This window comes from Asterias rubens, chromosome 16 (genome assembly GCF_902459465.1).
Source record: "Asterias rubens chromosome 16, eAstRub1.3, whole genome shotgun sequence".
Lineage (NCBI taxonomy): Eukaryota > Metazoa > Echinodermata > Asteroidea > Forcipulatida > Asteriidae > Asterias > Asterias rubens.
Window position 1 is genome coordinate 3,738,436 of NC_047077.1, and position 21,194 is coordinate 3,759,629.

At 37.9% G+C, this 21,194-nt stretch overlaps 1 protein-coding gene across 1 annotated transcript; it reads right to left on the reverse strand.

Annotated features, from left to right (window-relative positions):
- Window positions 1-212: 212 nt before the first annotated feature.
- Window positions 213-16,776, reverse strand: LOC117300699. Its single transcript, XM_033784440.1, has 10 exons — window positions 15,583-16,776; window positions 15,027-15,113; window positions 13,524-13,597; window positions 12,122-12,285; window positions 5,355-5,471; window positions 4,375-4,509; window positions 3,839-3,911; window positions 3,309-3,461; window positions 2,414-2,502; window positions 213-1,543 (listed from the first exon to the last, which is right to left on the reverse strand). The coding sequence occupies exons 1-10, from the start codon at window positions 16,667-16,669 to the stop codon at window positions 1,285-1,287; spliced, it is 2,238 nt and encodes a 745-aa protein (XP_033640331.1). The 5' UTR covers window positions 16,670-16,776; the 3' UTR covers window positions 213-1,284.
- Window positions 16,777-21,194: the final 4,418 nt, after the last annotated feature.

Genomic DNA, 21,194 nt, shown 5'->3' on the forward strand with positions numbered 1-21,194 from the left:
TCTTACTAGCAAATTCATATTGTCACTATTGTTAAAGGAACAAAACAGTTGCTGGCAGTGTAAGCACTTTATGTTATCCACTGACAAGCCTGTATATGTTCGAGTTAATCGGCCATCTGGGTCACAAGAAAACAGTGAAAAACCAATTCCACATTTTGCATGACATCGATTAAAAAAAATTTAAAAAAATAGTATGTGATAAACTCAAAACAGGAAATTGGTTTTATTTATTTCTCATCAAATATATGACAAATCAGATAGAAATATTTCAAGGGATGTTTTCTACCATCGTCATTTTTATACCATGAAAGTTTACTGAAAATCTGAGATCTTAGACTAGTTTGTTTTCTTCCCAATTCTGTAATGTTCCTTTAAACAATGTTGCAAAAAACATTGTGTAGATCTTTGTTTTTTTAATATATCAGAGTTACCGATTCCTTCATTGGACAAAATAAAGATTAAAACCTGAATCAAGTCTCTGCATATTGTGGTCAATACAATCACAATACTAGAATAGATCACATACAAATTCAAACAGCTTTTTTAACCTGTTTTGGTTCCCCATTGCTTATTGCAAGAATCAAATTTTTGTACTTTTCAACGAGTCCCAAAGTTCAAATAAATGAGTGACTTGCGCAGGTTGTGTACACCTTGCTGACAATCTTGTAGATAGAAACAAAAATTGTTTTAAAGTTTAGAAGTTGGTTGGGTTTTAAAATGTTTAGAGGGTTTAGTGCAGTGCTGCTTTTGATTTTGCCCTGTTAATCTGCTGGGATATAAATTTTAGATGATTGTATAACATTCACAAGATATTTATTAAAAAAACAAATGTTTTAAGTCATTATTTGTGTGAAAGTGTCACCTTTTTCTGTTATTTGAGTTGCAGTTAAAAGTAGGATATTATTTAGGGGAAACCTAAAAGAAATTAATTCCCAAGTAGTGACGTGAAGGGTTTAGATCTGTAGCCATTTTGAAAACAGTGAATACAATTCACAGTCATAAATACCTGGGACAGTTTATCCATTCTGATTGGTCGACAGGGCGTCGCGTGCAGGTGTTTGAACGGATGATATAACACAGTAAAAAGTGTTTAAACATAGGCGTGACGTGGGAGCTTATCGCGTGGCGTCAATTTATGCGTAATGCAATCAATATGCCATTACTCAATGTAAATCTACCGGAAAGTCCAATATCCAATATAAAAAAGCAACATTTGACATTTGCTGTACAGATCTATGTGATATCCAATATTTAGTATCAAACTAACTTGACCACTGATTGTTTTTATGAGGGTGTAAAATGCTGGATCCTGAAACCTTGGTTTCCAATCTTAAATCCAGCCACTTTGCAACCATGTGTGATAGCTTCTAGTAAACTCCTATCCTGAGAAAGGTAATGAATGACTCCAGCGTTGAATGTGTCTCCTGCACCAAGTGTATCTTTAATTATAGATGGAGGGTAGGCAGTTGAGTGAAGAACTTTACCATTTGCTTCATCAATAGCCCAAGCTCCCAACTCGCCCCAAGCGCAGACAACCTGACCTCTGTGTAATAAAGAACCAATACATGCATTAAACACATTAGTTTGCTACTCCTCTACTCCTTCAATAAGGGCACAACATAGAAATATATCTCGGAGAACGCTGAGCTCTGCCGCCCTCTGTGTTGTCTGGGAATGCCACATATTGATACCACGCGATACGGGTGTATGGCAAAATGATCATCGCGTGACATACGTGTATGGCAAAGTGGCAAAATGGCATCGCACACGGACCGTTTTTATTTTCATTGGTCATTGTTCATGACGTCAACTGTATGGCCTCACAACGAAATCACAGCACAATGACGCACTCAGCGGTCTCCGGGTTGTGTTTCTATGGGGCACTTACAGTTGGCATCAATAGTGGTTCAACTAAAACATTGTTATTCAATTAGCAGTGTATACTCGGTATTTACCCGAGCTGTGTGAAAAAATCGCAGGCATATTACTCTGGTGGGATTCGGACCCACGACCTTTGCAGCAGTGTCATACCAACTAGACCAGCGAGATTGCCTGGTGGCTAGAGGCAGTTTGAATACTATGTTTTAGCAGCGGGTACTGCAAATGAGTTATTACATGTTAAATTTGCATCGAGTTAAAGAATATTAATTTTGGTTTTTACCCATATACACTGATGTGTGTTAGCACTGTATACTCGGTACTTACCCGCGCTCAGTGAAACAAATCACAGAACATTGTTCCAATCCAACATTCCACACTGCTCACTGTGATTATTTTATTACAAGAAAGGTTTCCAAAGTCAACTTGACTAACTTGACCCTAACTTGGTGGTCTTTTGTTCTAGCAAATGCTGTGCTCCTTAAAACATTACAACAACTGAACATGATTGTTTATTTTAAGAAATACTACGTACCCTTGTTTTATTTTCTTAGAAAACATCTGAACACAGTCTTCTCCATTTTTGCAGCCGTGGCTCAGTGCAAAATCTTTACTAACAAATACCTGACCAGAAAACACACGTACATTAAAATTAAATCAAGTATTTTTTTGCTATTTTTGTTTGTTATGCAAGTCGCCCCTACCAAGGCTTAAAGCCACTCTTGGTATGGGGTACAAGAAGAACAACTATTTAAAGCCATTGGACACTTTCTGAACAGAACAAACATTAAAAGTTCACAGATTTACAAATAACTTACAGGGTAATGGTGAAAGACTTCTCTTGAAATATTATTCCATGAAATGCTTTACTTTTTGAGAAAACATTAAAACAATTATCATTTCTCGATATCGAGAATAACAGATTTATTTTAAACACATGTCATGACACGGCGAAACGTGCGGAAACAAGGGTGGGTTTTCCCATTATTTTCTCCCGACTCTGATGACCGATTGAGCCTAAATTTTCACACGTTTGTTATTTTTTATACAAGTTGTGATACACGAAGTGTGGGCCTTTGGACAATAATCTATACTGAAAGTGTCCAATGGCTTTAAAGTCAGTCTAGATTGTGGGATGGAGGGAAACATCCACCAGGCAAGGAGTTCTACAGAGATGCAGTAAGCGGAATAAAGCTGTTGGAATGTTTCTTTGTTCTACATCTCAACAGATCAAGAGTGTTTTGGATTAGAAGAAGCAGAAAGTCTGGTTTCACGCTTAAAAACTCTTTTTAGAGCCAACACTCCCTCAAAAGAGGTTTTACGCATGGTTGTACCCGCGAGTTTACTATGTATATTTATAGTTATTCTTATTCCTCACACCATGCAAAGCTTCAAACATCATTCACACTAAATGAATATGAACAACTCACCACATCAATCCTTGCAAGAACTTCTTCAAGACAGATCTCAAGTTTTGGCTTCTCAAGTTCAAGGGAAATCTTAATTCTTTGACTTTCCGACAGTTCCTTGTTGTACATATCCACTCTGTTGATCATTTGAATCACTTCTGTGATGTTTCGACCCTATGAAATCGATAACATAACTTGAGCTTCAGGCAATTTATAAACAAATAAATTGACCAACCTAGCCTTTCAGCAACACTATGTACAGGAGACATTTAAAAGTATTATTCATGCATACAGACTATCCATATTAATAGGACCTTTAATTAGCCATATAAAACTTTAATCCCCTGCGGGTAATGGGAAAAGGACTTATAATCCTGAAGTAAACTGGTTAAAATAATCCCTTATTTACAGAGTTACTTATTCTTGCTATGTGTATGAACACGATTCACTTCAAGTGAGCCCATCATTACATATTGACAAATTTTCAAATACCAATTATGTTTAAATTTTAGTTTAAAGTAACACAACATTAAAAATGCCCAAGAACCTACCTCCAAATGGATCCATGTGTATTTTTTCAGGTCAAGTAATAAGAAGTCTTTATACATTACTTCAGGAAGAGATCTGTTATGAAGACAAAGGTTATATATATTCAAGATTCAAATTTCAAGAACCACCTGCTGCTAATAGCCCATGTTAAGCACGTATCCAAGCTTAGGCTTAGCACGTATCCAAACTTAGACTTAGCACGTATCCAAACTTAGGCTTCATTATGTAACAAACAATAGACCATGCTTAGCACGTATCCAAACTTAGGCTTCATTATGTAACAAACAATAGACCATGCTTAGCACGTATCCAAACTTAGGCTTCATTATGTAATAAGTAATAGACCATGCTTAGCATGTATCCAAACTTAAGCTTCAGAATGTTACAAGTAATAGACCATGCTTAGCACGTAACATTCTTAAAACTGGACGGCCTGTGGACACAGAATTACCCAAAACGCTTTCTGCACTGCATTGGGTTGAAGGAAAGTGAAAGAAATAAAATTGAAATAAATAAAACAAAGTTGTTGTATAAAAACCTGTTGCCGTGTAGTATTGTTCTTGTTCCGGTAGAAGAGTTGTTAATGACGCAGGAAACAGGAGCATCACAGTCGTCATGGTACAAACAGTTGTCCATATTCACTCCATACTTGGTAAGGTCATCAACCATTAACCTGTAAAAAAAACATTCATAAATACCTCAGACAGTTTCGCTATTCCTATTGGTGGAGAGCGCGTCACGTGGGTGTGTTTAAACGGTTGTTAATGACCAGCTGGAGGTGTTTATAACCGATTGTTTTCGGATACGTTTAGATGCATACTTCTACGTGCTTGAATTCGGATTCGAAAAACTGTCTCAGTCATAAAAATGCAACACACGTACAGAGCTCAAGGACGTCGGAAAACAGATAAGTTTTACAGCGTTTCATACTTTATTACGCTGTTATAACCAAAAAGGAATTTATGAATGGGAATAAAAGGGTAGCGACCAGTTCTTAAACTTCGGTTTAAAATCGGCAGGGTCATGGCCTTTATCGAACGGCCACGACCCTGCTGGTTTTAAACCGCAGTATAAGAACTCGTCGCTACCCTTTTATTCCCTTAATTTATATTTAATTGCACCAAGCCAGTTAACAACTATTTGCAATGCCATATCTCATGCATCTCTGCACCATTTAAGTTTGTTTGCCTGATACAGCAGAAGCTTGAATTAATGTACTTGAGTAGTGTTCAACTTAACGTTTTGTCGAACATAAGATGCTACATATGTGGGTCGGAGGTCAAAAAATAAAACTGTGTTGAAATATTCACTTCACAATCCTTCATTTTCCAAAAATTTAGAAAGTTTCAAAGACATACATGTAACATTAGTTCTAGAATTTATTTTAAACACCTAACCCCAGTTACAGTACGATTTCTCTACAATGCCAGCAAAGTACAAAAGTTAAGTCCCATAATTGGGTGTTTGTGCTTTATTCTTTATAATGCTCCTTCTTCTGCAACTATTATTGCTTCTTACTTTGTCAATACACTCTTTGCTAAGGTGCCCATATATTCTGTACATACTCCAAGCTGGGATAACACTACAGATGTATTAGCTGCATTACCTCCACGATTCCATAGCTGATCTTTGACCCTGAAGTAAAAACATAATGAATCAAATCCATAGTCAATACAGTATAGGGTTGATTTAAAGACACTGGACACTATTGGTAATTGTCAAAGACTAGTATAGGGTTGATTTAAAGACACTGGACACTATTGGTAATTGTCAAAGACTAGTATAGGGTTGATTTAAAGACACTGGACTCTATTGGTAATTGTCAAAGACTAGTATAGGGTTGATTTAAAGACACTAGACACTATTGGTAATTGTCAAAGACTAGTATAGGGTTGATTTAAAGACACTGGACTCTATTGGTAATTGTCAAAGACTAGTATAGGGTTGATTTAAAGACACTGGACACTATTGGTAATTGTCAAAGACTAGTATAGGGTTGATTTAAAGACACTAGACACTATTGGTAATTGTCAAAGACTAGTATAGGGTTGATTTAAAGACACTAGACACTATTGGTAATTGTCAAAGACTAGTATAGGGTAGATTTAAAGACACTGGACACTATTGGTAATTGTCAAAGACTAGTATAGGGTTGATTTAAAGACACTGGACACTATTGGTAATTGTCAAAGACTAGTATAGGGTTGATTTAAAGACACTGGACACTATTGGTAATTGTCAAAGACTAGTATAGGGTTGATTTAAAGACACTGGACACTATTGGTAATTGTCAAAGACTAGTATAGGGTTGATTTAAAGACACTGGACACTATTGGTAATTGTCAAAGACTAGTATAGGGTTGATTTAAAGACACTGGACACTATTGGTAATTGTCAAAGACTAGTATAGGGTTGATTTAAAGACACTGGACACTATTGGTAATTGTCAAAGACTAGTATAGGGTTGATTTAAAGACACTGGACACTATTGGTAATTGTCAAAGACTAGTATAGGGTTGATTTAAAGACACTGGACACTATTGGTAATTGTCAAAGACTAGTATAGGGTTGATTTAAAGACACTGGACACTATTGGTAATTGTCAAAGACTAGTATAGGGTTGATTTAAAGACACTGGACACTATTGGTAATTGTCAAAGACTAGTATAGGGTTGATTTAAAGACACTGGACACTATTGGTAATTGTCAAAGACTAGTATAGGGTTGATTTAAAGACACTGGACACTATTGGTAATTGTCAAAGACTAGTATAGGGTTGATTTAAAGACACTGGACACTATTGGTAATTGTCAAAGACTAGTATAGGGTTGATTTAAAGACACTGGACACTATTGGTAATTGTCAAAGACTAGTATAGGGTTGATTTAAAGACACTGGACACTATTGGTAATTGTCAAAGACTAGTATAGGGTTGATTTAAAGACACTGGACACTATTGGTAATTGTCAAAGACTAGTATAGGGTTGATTTAAAGACACTGGACACTATTGGTAATTGTCAAAGACTAGTATAGGGTTGATTTAAAGACACTGGACACTATTGGTAATTGTCAAAGACTAGTATAGGGTTGATTTAAAGACACTGGACACTATTGGTAATTGTCAAAGACTAGTATAGGGTTGATTTAAAGACACTGGACACTATTGGTAATTGTCAAAGACTAGTATAGGGTTGATTTAAAGACACTGGACACTATTGGTAATTGTCAAAGACTAGTATAGGGTTGATTTAAAGACACTGGACACTATTGGTAATTGTCAAAGACTAGTATAGGGTTGATTTAAAGACACTGGACACTATTGGTAATTGTCAAAGACTAGTATAGGGTTGATTTAAAGACACTGGACACTATTGGTAATTGTCAAAGACTAGTATAGGGTTGATTTAAAGACACTGGACACTATTGGTAATTGTCAAAGACTAGTATAGGGTTGATTTAAAGACACTGGACACTATTGGTAATTGTCAAAGACTAGTATAGGGTTGATTTAAAGACACTGGACACTATTGGTAATTGTCAAAGACTAGTATAGGGTTGATTTAAAGACACTGGACACTATTGGTAATTGTCAAAGACTAGTATAGGGTTGATTTAAAGACACTGGACACTATTGGTAATTGTCAAAGACTAGTATAGGGTTGATTTAAAGACACTGGACACTATTGGTAATTGTCAAAGACTAGTATAGGGTTGATTTAAAGACACTGGACACTATTGGTAATTGTCAAAGACTAGTATAGGGTTGATTTAAAGACACTGGACACTATTGGTAATTGTCAAAGACTAGTATAGGGTTGATTTAAAGACACTGGACACTATTGGTAATTGTCAAAGACTAGTATAGGGTTGATTTAAAGACACTGGACACTATTGGTAATTGTCAAAGACTAGTATAGGGTTGATTTAAAGACACTGGACACTATTGGTAATTGTCAAAGACTAGTATAGGGTTGATTTAAAGACACTGGACACTATTGGTAATTGTCAAAGACTAGTATAGGGTTGATTTAAAGACACTGGACACTATTGGTAATTGTCAAAGACTAGTATAGGGTTGATTTAAAGACACTAGGACACTATTGGTAATTGTCAAAGACTAGTATAGGGTTGATTTAAAGACACTAGACACTATTGGTAATTGTCAAAGACTAGTATAGGGTTGATTTAAAGACACTGGACACTATTGGTAATTGTCAAAGACTAGTATAGGGTTGATTTAAAGACACTAGGACACTATTGGTAATTGTCAAAGACTAGTATAGGGTTGATTTAAAGACACTGGACACTATTGGTAATTGTCAAAGACTAGTATAGGGTTGATTTAAAGACACTGGACACTATTGGTAATTGTCAAAGACTAGTATAGGGTTGATTTAAAGACACTGGACACTATTGGTAATTGTCAAAGACTAGTATAGGGTTGATTTAAAGACACTGGACACTATTGGTAATTGTCAAAGACTAGTATAGGGTTGATTTAAAGACACTGGACACTATTGGTAATTGTCAAAGACTAGTATAGGGTTGATTTAAAGACACTGGACACTATTGGTAATTGTCAAAGACTAGTATAGGGTTGATTTAAAGACACTGGACACTATTGGTAATTGTCAAAGACTAGTATAGGGTTGATTTAAAGACACTAGACACTATTGGTAATTGTCAAAGACTAGTATAGGGTTGATTTAAAGACACTGGACACTATTGGTAATTGTCAAAGACTAGTATAGGGTTGATTTAAAGACACTGGACACTATTGGTAATTGTCAAAGACTAGTATAGGGTTGATTTAAAGACACTGGACACTATTGGTAATTGTCAAAGACTAGTATAGGGTTGATTTAAAGACACTAGGACACTATTGGTAATTGTCAAAGACTAGTATAGGGTTGATTTAAAGACACTAGACACTATTGGTAATTGTCAAAGACTAGTATAGGGTTGATTTAAAGACACTGGACACTATTGGTAATTGTCAAAGACTAGTATAGGGTTGATTTAAAGACACTGGACACTATTGGTAATTGTCAAAGACTAGTATAGGGTTGATTTAAAGACACTAGGACACTATTGGTAATTGTCAAAGACTAGTATAGGGTTGATTTAAAGACACTAGACACTATTGGTAATTGTCAAAGACTAGTATAGGGTTGATTTAAAGACACTGGACACTATTGGTAATTGTCAAAGACTAGTATAGGGTTGATTTAAAGACACTGGACACTATTGGTAATTGTCAAAGACTAGTATAGGGTTGATTTAAAGACACTGGACACTATTGGTAATTGTCAAAGACTAGTATAGGGTTGATTTAAAGACACTGGACACTATTGGTAATTGTCAAAGACTAGTATAGGGTTGATTTAAAGACACTAGACACTATTGGTAATTGTCAAAGACTAGTATAGGGTTGATTTAAAGACACTGGACACTATTGGTAATTGTCAAAGACTAGTATAGGGTTGATTTAAAGACACTAGACACTATTGGTAATTGTCAAAGACTAGTATAGGGTTGATTTAAAGACACTAGACACTATTGGTAATTGTCAAAGACTAGTATAGGGTTGATTTAAAGACACTGGACACTATTGGTAATTGTCAAAGACTAGTATAGGGTTGATTTAAAGACACTGGACACTATTGGTAATTGTCAAAGACTAGTATAGGGTTGATTTAAAGACACTGGACACTATTGGTAATTGTCAAAGACTAGTATAGGGTTGATTTAAAGACACTGGACACTATTGGTAATTGTCAAAGACTAGTATAGGGTTGATTTAAAGACACTGGACACTATTGGTAATTGTCAAAGACTAGTATAGGGTGATTTAAAGACACTGGACACTATTGGTAATTGTCAAAGACTAGTATAGGGTTGATTTAAAGACACTGGACACTATTGGTAATTGTCAAAGACTAGTATAGGGTTGATTTAAAGACACTGGACACTATTGGTAATTGTCAAAGACTAGTATAGGGTTGATTTAAAGACACTGGACACTATTGGTAATTGTCAAAGACTAGTATAGGGTTGATTTAAAGACACTGGACACTATTGGTAATTGTCAAAGACTAGTATAGGGTTGATTTAAAGACACTAGACACTATTGGTAATTGTCAAAGACTAGTATAGGGTTGATTTAAAGACACTGGACACTATTGGTAATTGTCAAAGACTAGTATAGGGTTGATTTAAAGACACTGGACACTATTGGTAATTGTCAAAGACTAGTATAGGGTTGATTTAAAGACACTGGACACTATTGGTAATTGTCAAAGACTAGTATAGGGTTGATTTAAAGACACTGGACACTATTGGTAATTGTCAAAGACTAGTATAGGGTAGATTTAAAGACACTGGACACTATTGGTAATTGTCAAAGACTAGTATAGGGTTGATTTAAAGACACTGGACACTATTGGTAATTATCAAAGACTAGTATAGGGTTGATTTAAAGACACTAGACACTATTGGTAATTGTCAAAGACTAGTATAGGGTTGATTTAAAGACACTGGACACTATTGGTAATTGTCAAAGACTAGTATAGGGTAGATTTAAAGACACTGGACACTATTGGTAATTGTCAAAGACTAGTATAGGGTTGATTTAAAGACACTGGACACTATTGGTAATTGTCAAAGACTAGTATAGGGTTGATTTAAAGACACTAGACACTATTGGTAATTGTCAAAGACTAGTATAGGGTTGATTTAAAGACACTGGACACTATTGGTAATTGTCAAAGACTAGTATAGGGTTGATTTAAAGACACTGGACACTATTGGTAATTGTCAAAGACTAGTATAGGGTTGATTTAAAGACACTGGACACTTTTGGTAATTGTTAAAGACTAGTATAGGGTTGATTTAAAGACACTAGACACTATTGGTAATTGTCAAAGACTAGTATAGGGTTGATTTTAAAGACACTGGACACTATTGGTAATTGTCAAAGACTAGTATAGGGTTGATTTAAAAACACTGGACACTATTGGTAATTGTCAAAGACTAGTATAGGGTAGATTTAAAGACACTGGACACTATTGGTAATTGTCAAAGACTAGTCTTCTCACTTGGTTTAGCTCAACATATGCATAAAATAGCAAACCTGTGAAAATCTGAGCTCAATTGGTCGTCGAAGTTGCGAGAAAATAATGAAGAAGAAAAAAACACCCTTGTCGCACAAGTTGTGTACTTTCAAATGCTTGATTTCGAGACTTCAGCGGAGGTCTCGAATTCAATTCAAATAGCTTCTTTCTCAAAATAACTTCTTTCTCAAAAACTATGTTACTTCAGAGGGAGCCGTTTCTCACAATGTTTCATACTATAAACAGCTCTCCATTGCTCGTTACCAAGTAAGGTTTTATGCTAACAATTATTTTGAGTAATTACCAACAGTGTCCAGTGCCTTTAAGATATTAGCCAAGTGTTGTAAAAGGTAAGAAGTGATTACCTTTAATTCACCACACATTGTGGTTCAAACATTGAGGTAACAAAGCAAAGTCCTCAGTTCACCTTTGCAACAAATGTTTGCAGGCCAGCTAGCAACACACCCAACAAACTGCATGCCTAAGGTTGTTTATTTGTGTTGGCTTACTATAGGGTGCACAATGCTAAATATTAAAAAATACAAGAAAAATACTTAGAAGTCTCACATCTTTTTACAGTTGAGGGATCTTGAACTTTAGTCTTCTGCCCAATTTAATATGGGGAGTCCCTGGGCAGTACTGTCCCTGGGCTCGTAGAGTTATTTCCCCTCCAACATGGCCAAGCCAAAACACCCCTACACCTGTGTAATTTTACAAACGTCCGACCATCAATCTTGGAAAAATGTCCCTAGATACAACCCTCAGCAAACAGGACCGTTAATTTTTAGGGTCGAATGTCATCCAAAATACCTCAAGTTGGAAGTCAACAACCCCCAGGTCACAATAGGGCAACATTTTTACACTGTATTCCTTTTTTGGGGTCTCTCAAAACTGTCTATATAGAATATTTTGAGGGCAAATTAAGTAATAATAATATAAAATAGTAAAATCTTGACGGAAATAATAAAGGTTCCAACTACTAGGCTGAAAAGCTAACATTTTCAAAACAGTTTTACTTTGAGGCTAGAACTGCATAATACATGTTTTTGCTTTTTAATCCTATATGACCATACGCCTGTAATCTTTTTGCCAATTGGAATTGAACAAATGAATCAAATACATTTCCAGCACATATTTATTTCAACTACACACTTCAGACAAATTAAACCTACCTGGTGTCCGTGTCTTCTATTGGAAAGTGATCTAAGACACTGACTATATCTAGACATACAAGTCCAATAGCCAAGACTCTCTTCTTAGCTCCATCATCAACCAGCTCCAAGGATCCCTCATTATCCTTGTCTGCCATTTTATCTTCTCCTGTTTCAGGTGAGCCCTTCATTAAGGAGAAAGAATAATATCAATCGAATGTCTGTAAAAATAAGAAAGACCAACTCTGTCAAGGTCACTCAGATCCTCTTCACAGCTTCTCCTTCAAGTTCCCCCATACAGAACAAAAACGTACGGTAAAGAGCCTTTGCTTTCAGCCCACCCACCCTTTGGAACTCTCTTCCTGCTACCTTCCGTTCTCAGATAAACCCGGCATGACTCAGAGCTCTGGCGTACTCAGACCTCCAGATTACCAAATACGATAGTATTACGTCATGCCATGCCTGCGCACACCAAGCAAAAGTAGTGGATTTTAGTGCCGTTCCGAGTCGACCGCGACTGTTTCGCTATCGTACTATAGTACTCATAGCTAGCTGTCATGGCGGCGTTCACAAGTAAATCATGTGGTGAACAAGTGGCGCGTCTACGACAATATTGCGAAAAAAGTAATCACATATAAAAGTATTTGAGGAGTGGGATAACAAAACAGGTCTCAAGATTTATTTGATGTGGTAGGGGAGGTTTTGTGTAGCAGAGCACCGGAGACTCACGCCCCCAACAACAGCATGCTACGTCATCCCGGAGATCTGAGGCCGTGATTTCTGCGTGCCGAAATGCCCGGTGACGTCACCCAGAGCTCTGAGTACGCCAAACGGCTGAGGCCACGACAACGGCCCTCTTCAAATTACATCTCAAGTCCCACCTGTTCACTCAATCTTTTTTGTAATCTTTTATTGTGTAGTTTATTTGTTGCTTTCTCTTGTATAAATTTGTTTATTTGTTTTATAAAGTGCATTGAGAGTACTTCCAGTACTGAATTGCGCTATATAAGTATTTATCATTATTATTATAACTATTATTATTATTATTTTGGGTGTGATCCCTGGCTACACAGAAGTTAACAGTTGTATGGCTTCTGACTGGCACCCCCGAACAAAGATATTGACAAAATAGGGGCTAGATAGCTCAGTTAGTAGAGCGCCGGCACGTTAATACAAAGGTCGTTGGTTCAAATCCCGCTCTAGTCAATGCTTTGTTCAACCCCTCAAAATCATATTATTAATTTGAACGCTAAAAAAAATACCATTAATCAACTTAAAAACTGCAAACAGGCAGATAGGCCTTAAAGTTCACAAGCGTTGCATTGACAAGTTTTATTGTCAATCCTGATCACTTCTGAAACAATTCACCGCTGGGTTTCATTTCATATTGATTATATTATTCTGAATAGTTACAATATGTTACCTTGTCCGAGTACAAGTCTAAAGTACCGTGAACAGACTGTTCAACCTTTATTTCCTCTGGAATTTGCGTGTTACCTAATGAAAAAAAAGTAAAGGTACAACTAAATCCGTTAATTTATACTGCTGAATAAATCATGCAATTTATAAGAACTTTCTCATAAGCTGTTCATCTTTATAGAATTTTACAAGGAATGTCAGACAACTCGTCTGTTCGGACAACTCAACAGTTCAGACAACTCAACGGTTCGGACAAATCAATGGTTCAGACAACTTGACTTTGAGACAACTCGACGGATGGCCAAGACAAGTCGACAGTTGAGCAGCCGACTTCCGTTATTGTCATGTTTACACTAACTGTCCTGTATAATTCCTGCGATTCTATAATTAATCATTATTATTTACCAATTAGTCTTTATCACAAGAAGTGTGGTGTCCCAGTGAAGCCATATGTAACAGGTTTGAGTGCGGCTAGCGCACTCTGTGCTGAAACATACTAAATTTTACAAGGGACACGCTGTTTAAGTGGTGTTGTAAAATACGAAGAAAGTTTTATTCAAATCCCGACTACTATAAAGGGAGAGGCGAATTTAAAACGCTGTATTTATACAGTGCAAATGAGATAATAATAAAATCTCACATACAAAAGAGGAGAAAAGCAAACCCAGCGGGTCTCGACAATTAAAATGCAACGAAAATAACAATGAAACTTTATACAATGGAAATATAAAACAATGATAAACTTTATCACACACCACCAGGCAACCACCCACCCCTAGACTCGCCCTAGTCCGAGCAGGACATAGGTAAACTAGGGGTAACAAAAAAAAGGGGGGCTGCAATTTCATCCCATTACACATACTTGCAGAAAAATCCGTTAGTGACTATCTCAAGACTTTGGGTAAAAAACAGACTATGACTCTAGGTGTAGCCAGCTAGCACCGTAGCAGTTGTTTTTCAATTTATTCAAAATAACAGGTTTAAAAAAACAATTAAAACATTAAATAATTAAAAAATTATACAGCTCTATTATTAGAAGATTTTCTTTTATTTACTTTATTACCAACAAACAACTTGACTTGATACATGATCGAGTTGTATGGTACACAAATGAAAGTGCCAAAAAAACTAAAAAAACATATCAATTATCCGTTTGCCCGGATATTAAACCCACCCCCTATAACATACCCCCACCCTCGGGGAATGCCTATGCATCATTGCAAAGTCACTAGTCACTACATCCCCCCCACCCAAGGCCGCTATTTACCCCTCCCGCCCTGCGCTGAGCCCCCCCCCCCACGGCCATCCGACTTTACTTGACCCCAAGTCAAGTTGTCTGATGGTTGAATAAATCATCCCTCGAGTTGTCCGAACCGTCGAGTTTTCCGAACCGTTGAGTTGTTTGAACCGTCGAGTTGTCTGAACCGTCGAGTTGTCCGAACAGACGAGTTGTCTAGTCTCCTTTACAAGATATTTAAATGTATACTCGTAAAGTGTACTTTGGTACCTGATATATCTGGGGGAACAGCCTCGAGGGAAGGACTAGGGGATGTTGTTGATGATTCTACTTCTGTTGTCGTTTGCACTTCTGGAACTAAACACAAAATATTGTTCAATAATATTAATGTTATTGGGTAGATATATCCAATGTTTTTAAAGGGAAAGTACACGTTTGGTAATTACTCAAAACAAAAATTAACTTAAAACTGACTTGGTAAATAGCATTGGAGAGCTTTTGATAGTATAAAACATTGTGGAAAACGACTCTCTCTGAAGTAACGTAGTTTTTGAAAAAGAGGTAGCTTTCACTAAAATATTAAATGACTTCTAGCTAGAAGTCTTCTATCCCAATCTGAAAGCACACAAATTCGTCCAACAAGGGTTTTTTTTCTTTCACATCCTTTTTTCCCAACTCTGATGACCAATTGAGCTCAAATTTCACAGGTTTGTTATTTTAAATTCATATGTTGAGATACACCAAGCAAGACATTGGTCTTTAACAATTACCAACAGTGTACCTTTCCTTTAAGTCAATTAAACAGAATTAATTTATTACTACTCACCAGCTGGATTATTTTCTTCATCTTCATTCTTTCCTTGCCCCTTCTTGTTCCGACGCTTTGCTGTAAAGTTCCCACCAGTGTAACATGAACTTTGGCACATTGGCTTGTTGACAATCAGGCATGTCATGCACGAAGAACAAAATCCCGACAGTGTTTGCGTGTTTGACAGTGTTTGCGTGTTTGGTTTTAGAATGCGTTTAATCTTGTCTCTGGCTCGTTTGTTTCGTTTTCGTTGTCTGTCTTCTTCTCTTATGCGTCTTAATTTCTCTGGTTGGCTTTGCACTAGTCTTAGTCTTTCAGCTTGTTTCCTCTCGCGCCAATATGCACGCCTGGTTTCCGTGTTTGTTGATGTGGATGTGGCTTTTCTAGAGCATGGCACCTGTAGCCTTTTTTTCCGTTCCATATATGCTTTTTGTCGTAGTCTCCCTTGCTCCCTTTGTTTTTCTTGTTGGGCTGGGCTTTTCTTGACAGGTTTGGTCTTTTGTCTTAGTTTTTGAGCTTGTTTCCTCTCGCGCCAATATGCACGCCTGGTTTCCGGGTTTGTTGATGTGGATGCGCCTTTTCTAGAGCGTGGCGGCTGTGGCAATTCAAACTCTAGCTTAACTTCGGCACAAGGTTGGTTTGCATTTTGAGTTTTTTGGGGTTCCATGTATTCTTTCTGTCGTTGTCTCCCGTGCTCACTTTGTTTTTCTTGCTGGGTAGCTTTGGTCTTTGATCTTAGTCTTTCAGATTGTTTCCTCTTGCACCAATATGCACGCCTGGTTTCCGTGTTTGATGATGTGGATGCGTCTTTTGAAGAGCTCGGTGGCTGTGGCAGTTCAAACTCTTGCTTAACTTTGACACATGGTTGTTTTGCATTTTGAGTTTTTTTCCGTTCCATATATGCTTTCTGTCGCAGTCTCGCTTGCTCCCTTTGTTTTTCTTTTAGGGCGAGGCTTTGCTTGGTAGGTTTCGGTTTTGATAAGGCTTCCCGCAGCTTGACTCGCCTATGTTTGGCAGCAACTGCTTGCTTTTCAAGATACTTGGCATACCCTTGAGGATCTTTCTGTTTGAGTCGTCTTCGATAGTATTCCGATTTGCTCACCATGATATTTAAAACAAGGAATGAAAGATTTATGGGATGTGGTGAGAGGCTTGGTGGTGAGAGAAGGCTTGGTCTTTGGTGGTGAGAGAAGGCTTGGTGGTGAGAGAAGGCTTGGTGGTGAGAGAAGGCTTGGTGGTGAGAGAAGGCTTGGTGGTGAGAGAAGGCTTGGTGGTGAGAGAAGGCTTGGTGGTGAGAGAAGGCTTGGTCTTTGGTGGTGAGAGAAGGCTTGGTGGTGATAATGGCCTTTAAGAGATGATGGGGGCTCAAGATGGATTCATGTAGAGCAAGCTGTGTACAGATGAATCTGGGATTAAGAATGAAGAACAAAGAAATAAACCCGAGAGAAATGTTAAAATAGTTTGTGTTACCGCCATGCTACTAGAACACCTTGACTCGAATGGCCTACTCTAAGGAACGTCGTTACCAAAGCCGCCTTCAAATGATGTACAAAATAAGATTCAACCTGGTCGACATCCCCTGAAGCACCCATCTGACACATTCAACCACAACAACAAGAGGTCATTGCTCCCGATTCAAAATCCCACATACCAGCTCTTCAGTGTACACCAGCTCTTACTTCCCACGCACCATCCGGGACTGGAACAACTTCCCAGTTAACCCTGCTGCATTCTGTCCCTTGACGCCTTCAAACTGGTGTTAAGGGACCCCCCGGTGAAGTAACCTCATCTCCAGCTTTTTACTCGCACCTGTACATAATTCTATCTGCACCTGACACAAATTCTCGTTGCCTAAGCCAACCAATGCGCTTAAACGCAGTGCGTACATTTTTAATCATTTGAAGGCTGCAAATTTCAAGGCAGAAGAAACTATACCTCCGACCTAGCGGGCAGACATGCTTTTGGAGGAAGTATAATCCCCCCATGTAAAATACCCACTACTCGGAAACCCCACTTGGTCATATAACAAACATGGATAACTTTACAATCGTCGAACTAATCTACATGTAAAACTCAGTGCCATTTGAGACATACTTTGAAAGTCTCTGTTCCACAACCACTCCAAAAAAGAACTGAACATATAATTTTTGAGGTGAAAAAAACATACTTTTGACGTCAATCTCTTTTATAAATGTGAAACAGGACCTGCACAGGGTTTAAGCCCCACTTGACTTGTGTGGCCAAGGCTATTAGGTAGGATTCAAGGATTCAGCAAGCCTTGGCCACACAAGTGGGGCAACACAGGGTTAGGGTAAGGGTAAGGGTTAGGGTTAGGGTTAGGGTTAGGGCGTTAGGAATAGGATTACAGGAAATTTGTGTAAATGTCAGTAAAACATGTCGAGTTGTCTGAACCGTCGCATTGTATGAACGGTCGAGCTGTCTCAACCGTTGAGTTATCCGAACCATCGAGTTGTCCGACGGACGAGTTGTCTGATATACAGTCGTTTGACCAGTTCTGGATCACTTTTTGAATTCACATCGTTTTTTGTTGCAATCTCTTTGATATCTTAGACAAAAAAGTATATCAGTTAACCTAAACATGACATAAAACTCACCAAGTATTCACTGACAAAAAAAGATTAGTTCTTTTGAAGAGGCTTTAAGAAAAGTATCGTCACCTGTTTGACCAGTTCAGGATCAGTTGAATCTATTCTGAATCAGTAGAGTGCCCTTTATTGCAAACCCATACTCCCATCCATAAAAATGTCTCTCAAGGACACGAAACTTCAGAGGTGTGTTGGCATGGACTTGGACTTCCTTTCTTTAGTGAATGTCATGCAAGTGTCTTCAATAGCAGCGCAAAAACCCAACGACAAAACCACAAAATAACAGCAAAGGCAAATGAAAAAGTGAAGCGAACCTAAAAAGCATTATTGGCCCCTCCAAGTTTAATTTTCTCACAAAACAAAAAATCTACAAGAATTTGTTGAAGTAATGTTTCTCAAAATCAACTAAATAAACTCTCACTGCAGTGGTATGATTTTAAGTTAGCACGTCACCATTTGACGCAATGAGATGTTGAGTCATCCCGAACTGGTCAAGGGTAAGTTGCCCCCCCCCCCAAGAAGATTTTGGTAACTTCGTCTCCTCAAAACAACAAGATGACTGCACAGTATTTACAGGAATGTTTTTTTACACATTCTTATCATTTTACATAAATATTTTTTGCCCCGGCATTCCAGTTCTAAAGGTAAGAAGTTTTATCAGTGTTTTTCAACCAACATTTTTAAACAAAACTTTTTTCAATTTCGCAGACAACCTTAAGGAAAACGGCCAAAATTTATTTGCTGGTGATGTTTGGCACCTTATTTTGGGTTTGTTGGTTTAATGGGTGTTAATCTTCACATTTATCAACAGAAATTGGTAGTAATGAGAAGTTATATAATTATTTGGTTATTGCAAAGTTGAAGTGATCCCGAACTGGTCAATGATCCCGAACTGGTCAAATGACTGGCTTATGAGTCAACTCGGTCCCTAGTCAACTCGGTCCCAGTCAACTCGGTCCCAAGTCAACTCGGTCCCAAGTCAACTCGGTCCCAAGTCAACTCGGTCCCAAGTCAACTCGGTCCGTATGGTTGACGGGAAGTAATTGTATGTTTTCTTTGAATTGAAAAAAATAACTAATGTCTTTTGACTTTGTACATGAATTGGGATAAGTGTGCACCAATGTTCGGGGTATAATATTCAATGCCTTCAATAGCGACCCGTTTGTTTCTATGTTCAACATTCACTTTTGAAAATAACCGATTGTGTTGGCCACAAAAATGTCTTCAAATGTCTCTTTGCTTTTATATCAACCAGAGTATGGTTTTCTGTAGCATGATGGCTCTCAACAATTAATCAAGCGACAAACATTAATAATTGAATCCTCTTCGATTTCTTTTCAAGTAACTTACATTTAAAATTAATTAATATAAAATCAGTACGAACTACATAATAATGATTACAAACTAAAGAAGGGAAATAATTTTATGTTTGGTTAAATTATGAAGAAAACTTTAAAGTTAACTTATAAGAATAACAAATAATATCCAAAATCTACAAACTAAATAAAAATCATAATAGTTATAATAATAAACTAAGACTAAAGCGCATTTTACAAGATACAAATAAAAATCTTGGGTTAATTGCGGTCCCTCCTCCCCGCCCTCCCCTCCCGCCCGTGCAAGCTGGAAATCAAGGGACCGAGTTGACTTGGGACCGAGTTGACTTGGGACCAAGTTGATTTGGGACCGAGTTGACTGGGACCGAGTTGGCTTGGGACCGAGTTGACCGGTACCCAAATGACTGTACAACCTCCGTTGCATGCATGCAACGCGGCCGCGACACAGGTAGGTACTAAATTGCTAACTAAACAAAGGTCCCATTGCGAACAAATTTACATTTGTTAAAAATATTTTTACCTAACTCAGGAAGTCACTCACATGTTACTTGTAGCCGGAACTGTTGAATTTTCTCCTTTGCTGGTAATATTTTGTGAAAATAAAGCTTTCCACGGGTCACGTCCTACCTGCTGAACGGACTTGCTTGTAAACACTCTCTAGCGCCCTCTAGAGGCGGATAGACTTGATTTCCAGTCTGAGACGACAGCGGTTATTTCTCTGTAACCTGCTTTGCACCAGAGAGCATCTAAGGCCTAACATTGTCCCGGGACCTAAAGCGGGCCCTGACCCACGCCGTAAAGGTTCCTCTCTCGCAATCTCTTTGACAGATTTGCCAACTAAAATGTGTGTCATACATCCGCACCTGAAGATGCTGAACCCAAAAGGTTCTACTGCTGCTCGCATTTTAAAGGCTTTATGTGCTGTTTCATTAGGCCTGTTGTTGGCCTAAGATTTCCCCACAGAGCATCTACAATGCAAAATTTTCTCTGGGCCTTGATCGGGCTCGTACCTCACGCCGCAAAAGACCCCCCTAAAACTTCTTGTGTGTGGATCCATTCACGATGCTGGTGATGATTGGGATGAAACGCCGTCTGAGCATTTTGTAGAAATAATAAGGTTACGAAGCTATACTTTAGTTGTTTTTAAGCAAAAAATGGTGCATCAAAAAGGCCTTAAATTCCAACAACTGAGAGGGGGCACATCACCCCCTTAGACTTGATTTCACCAGAGAGCATCTACGGCATAAAATGTTCCCGGGACCCTAAAGCGGGCCCCATCAGACCCCCGCCGTAAATGTTATGACTTACGATGTCTCCCCTCCTCTTTCAAGACAGATTGACGCCCATGGTATCAATCTTGATTCGAAGATAGAAGCTTTCAGAAAAATCGGCCAGACTTAATTGGGAGACGATGAGTCAAAAACGATTGGTTTAATTGAGTACCGTCACTCATTGAAAGGAAAGATGTACGTGGTGGGAAAAACCACGTCTCTCATCAGCCTCTAATGGTATCCAATAACTTAAAGGAAGATTACAGAATTGGTTTTTGCTAACACAAAAGTTGCTGGCAGTGTAAGCACTTTATGTAATCCACCATATACATAAACTGACAGACCTGAAGAAGTTTGAGATCGATTGGCCATCTGGGTCACGAGAGAAAAACGCTCACTGAGCGATAAATCCGCTC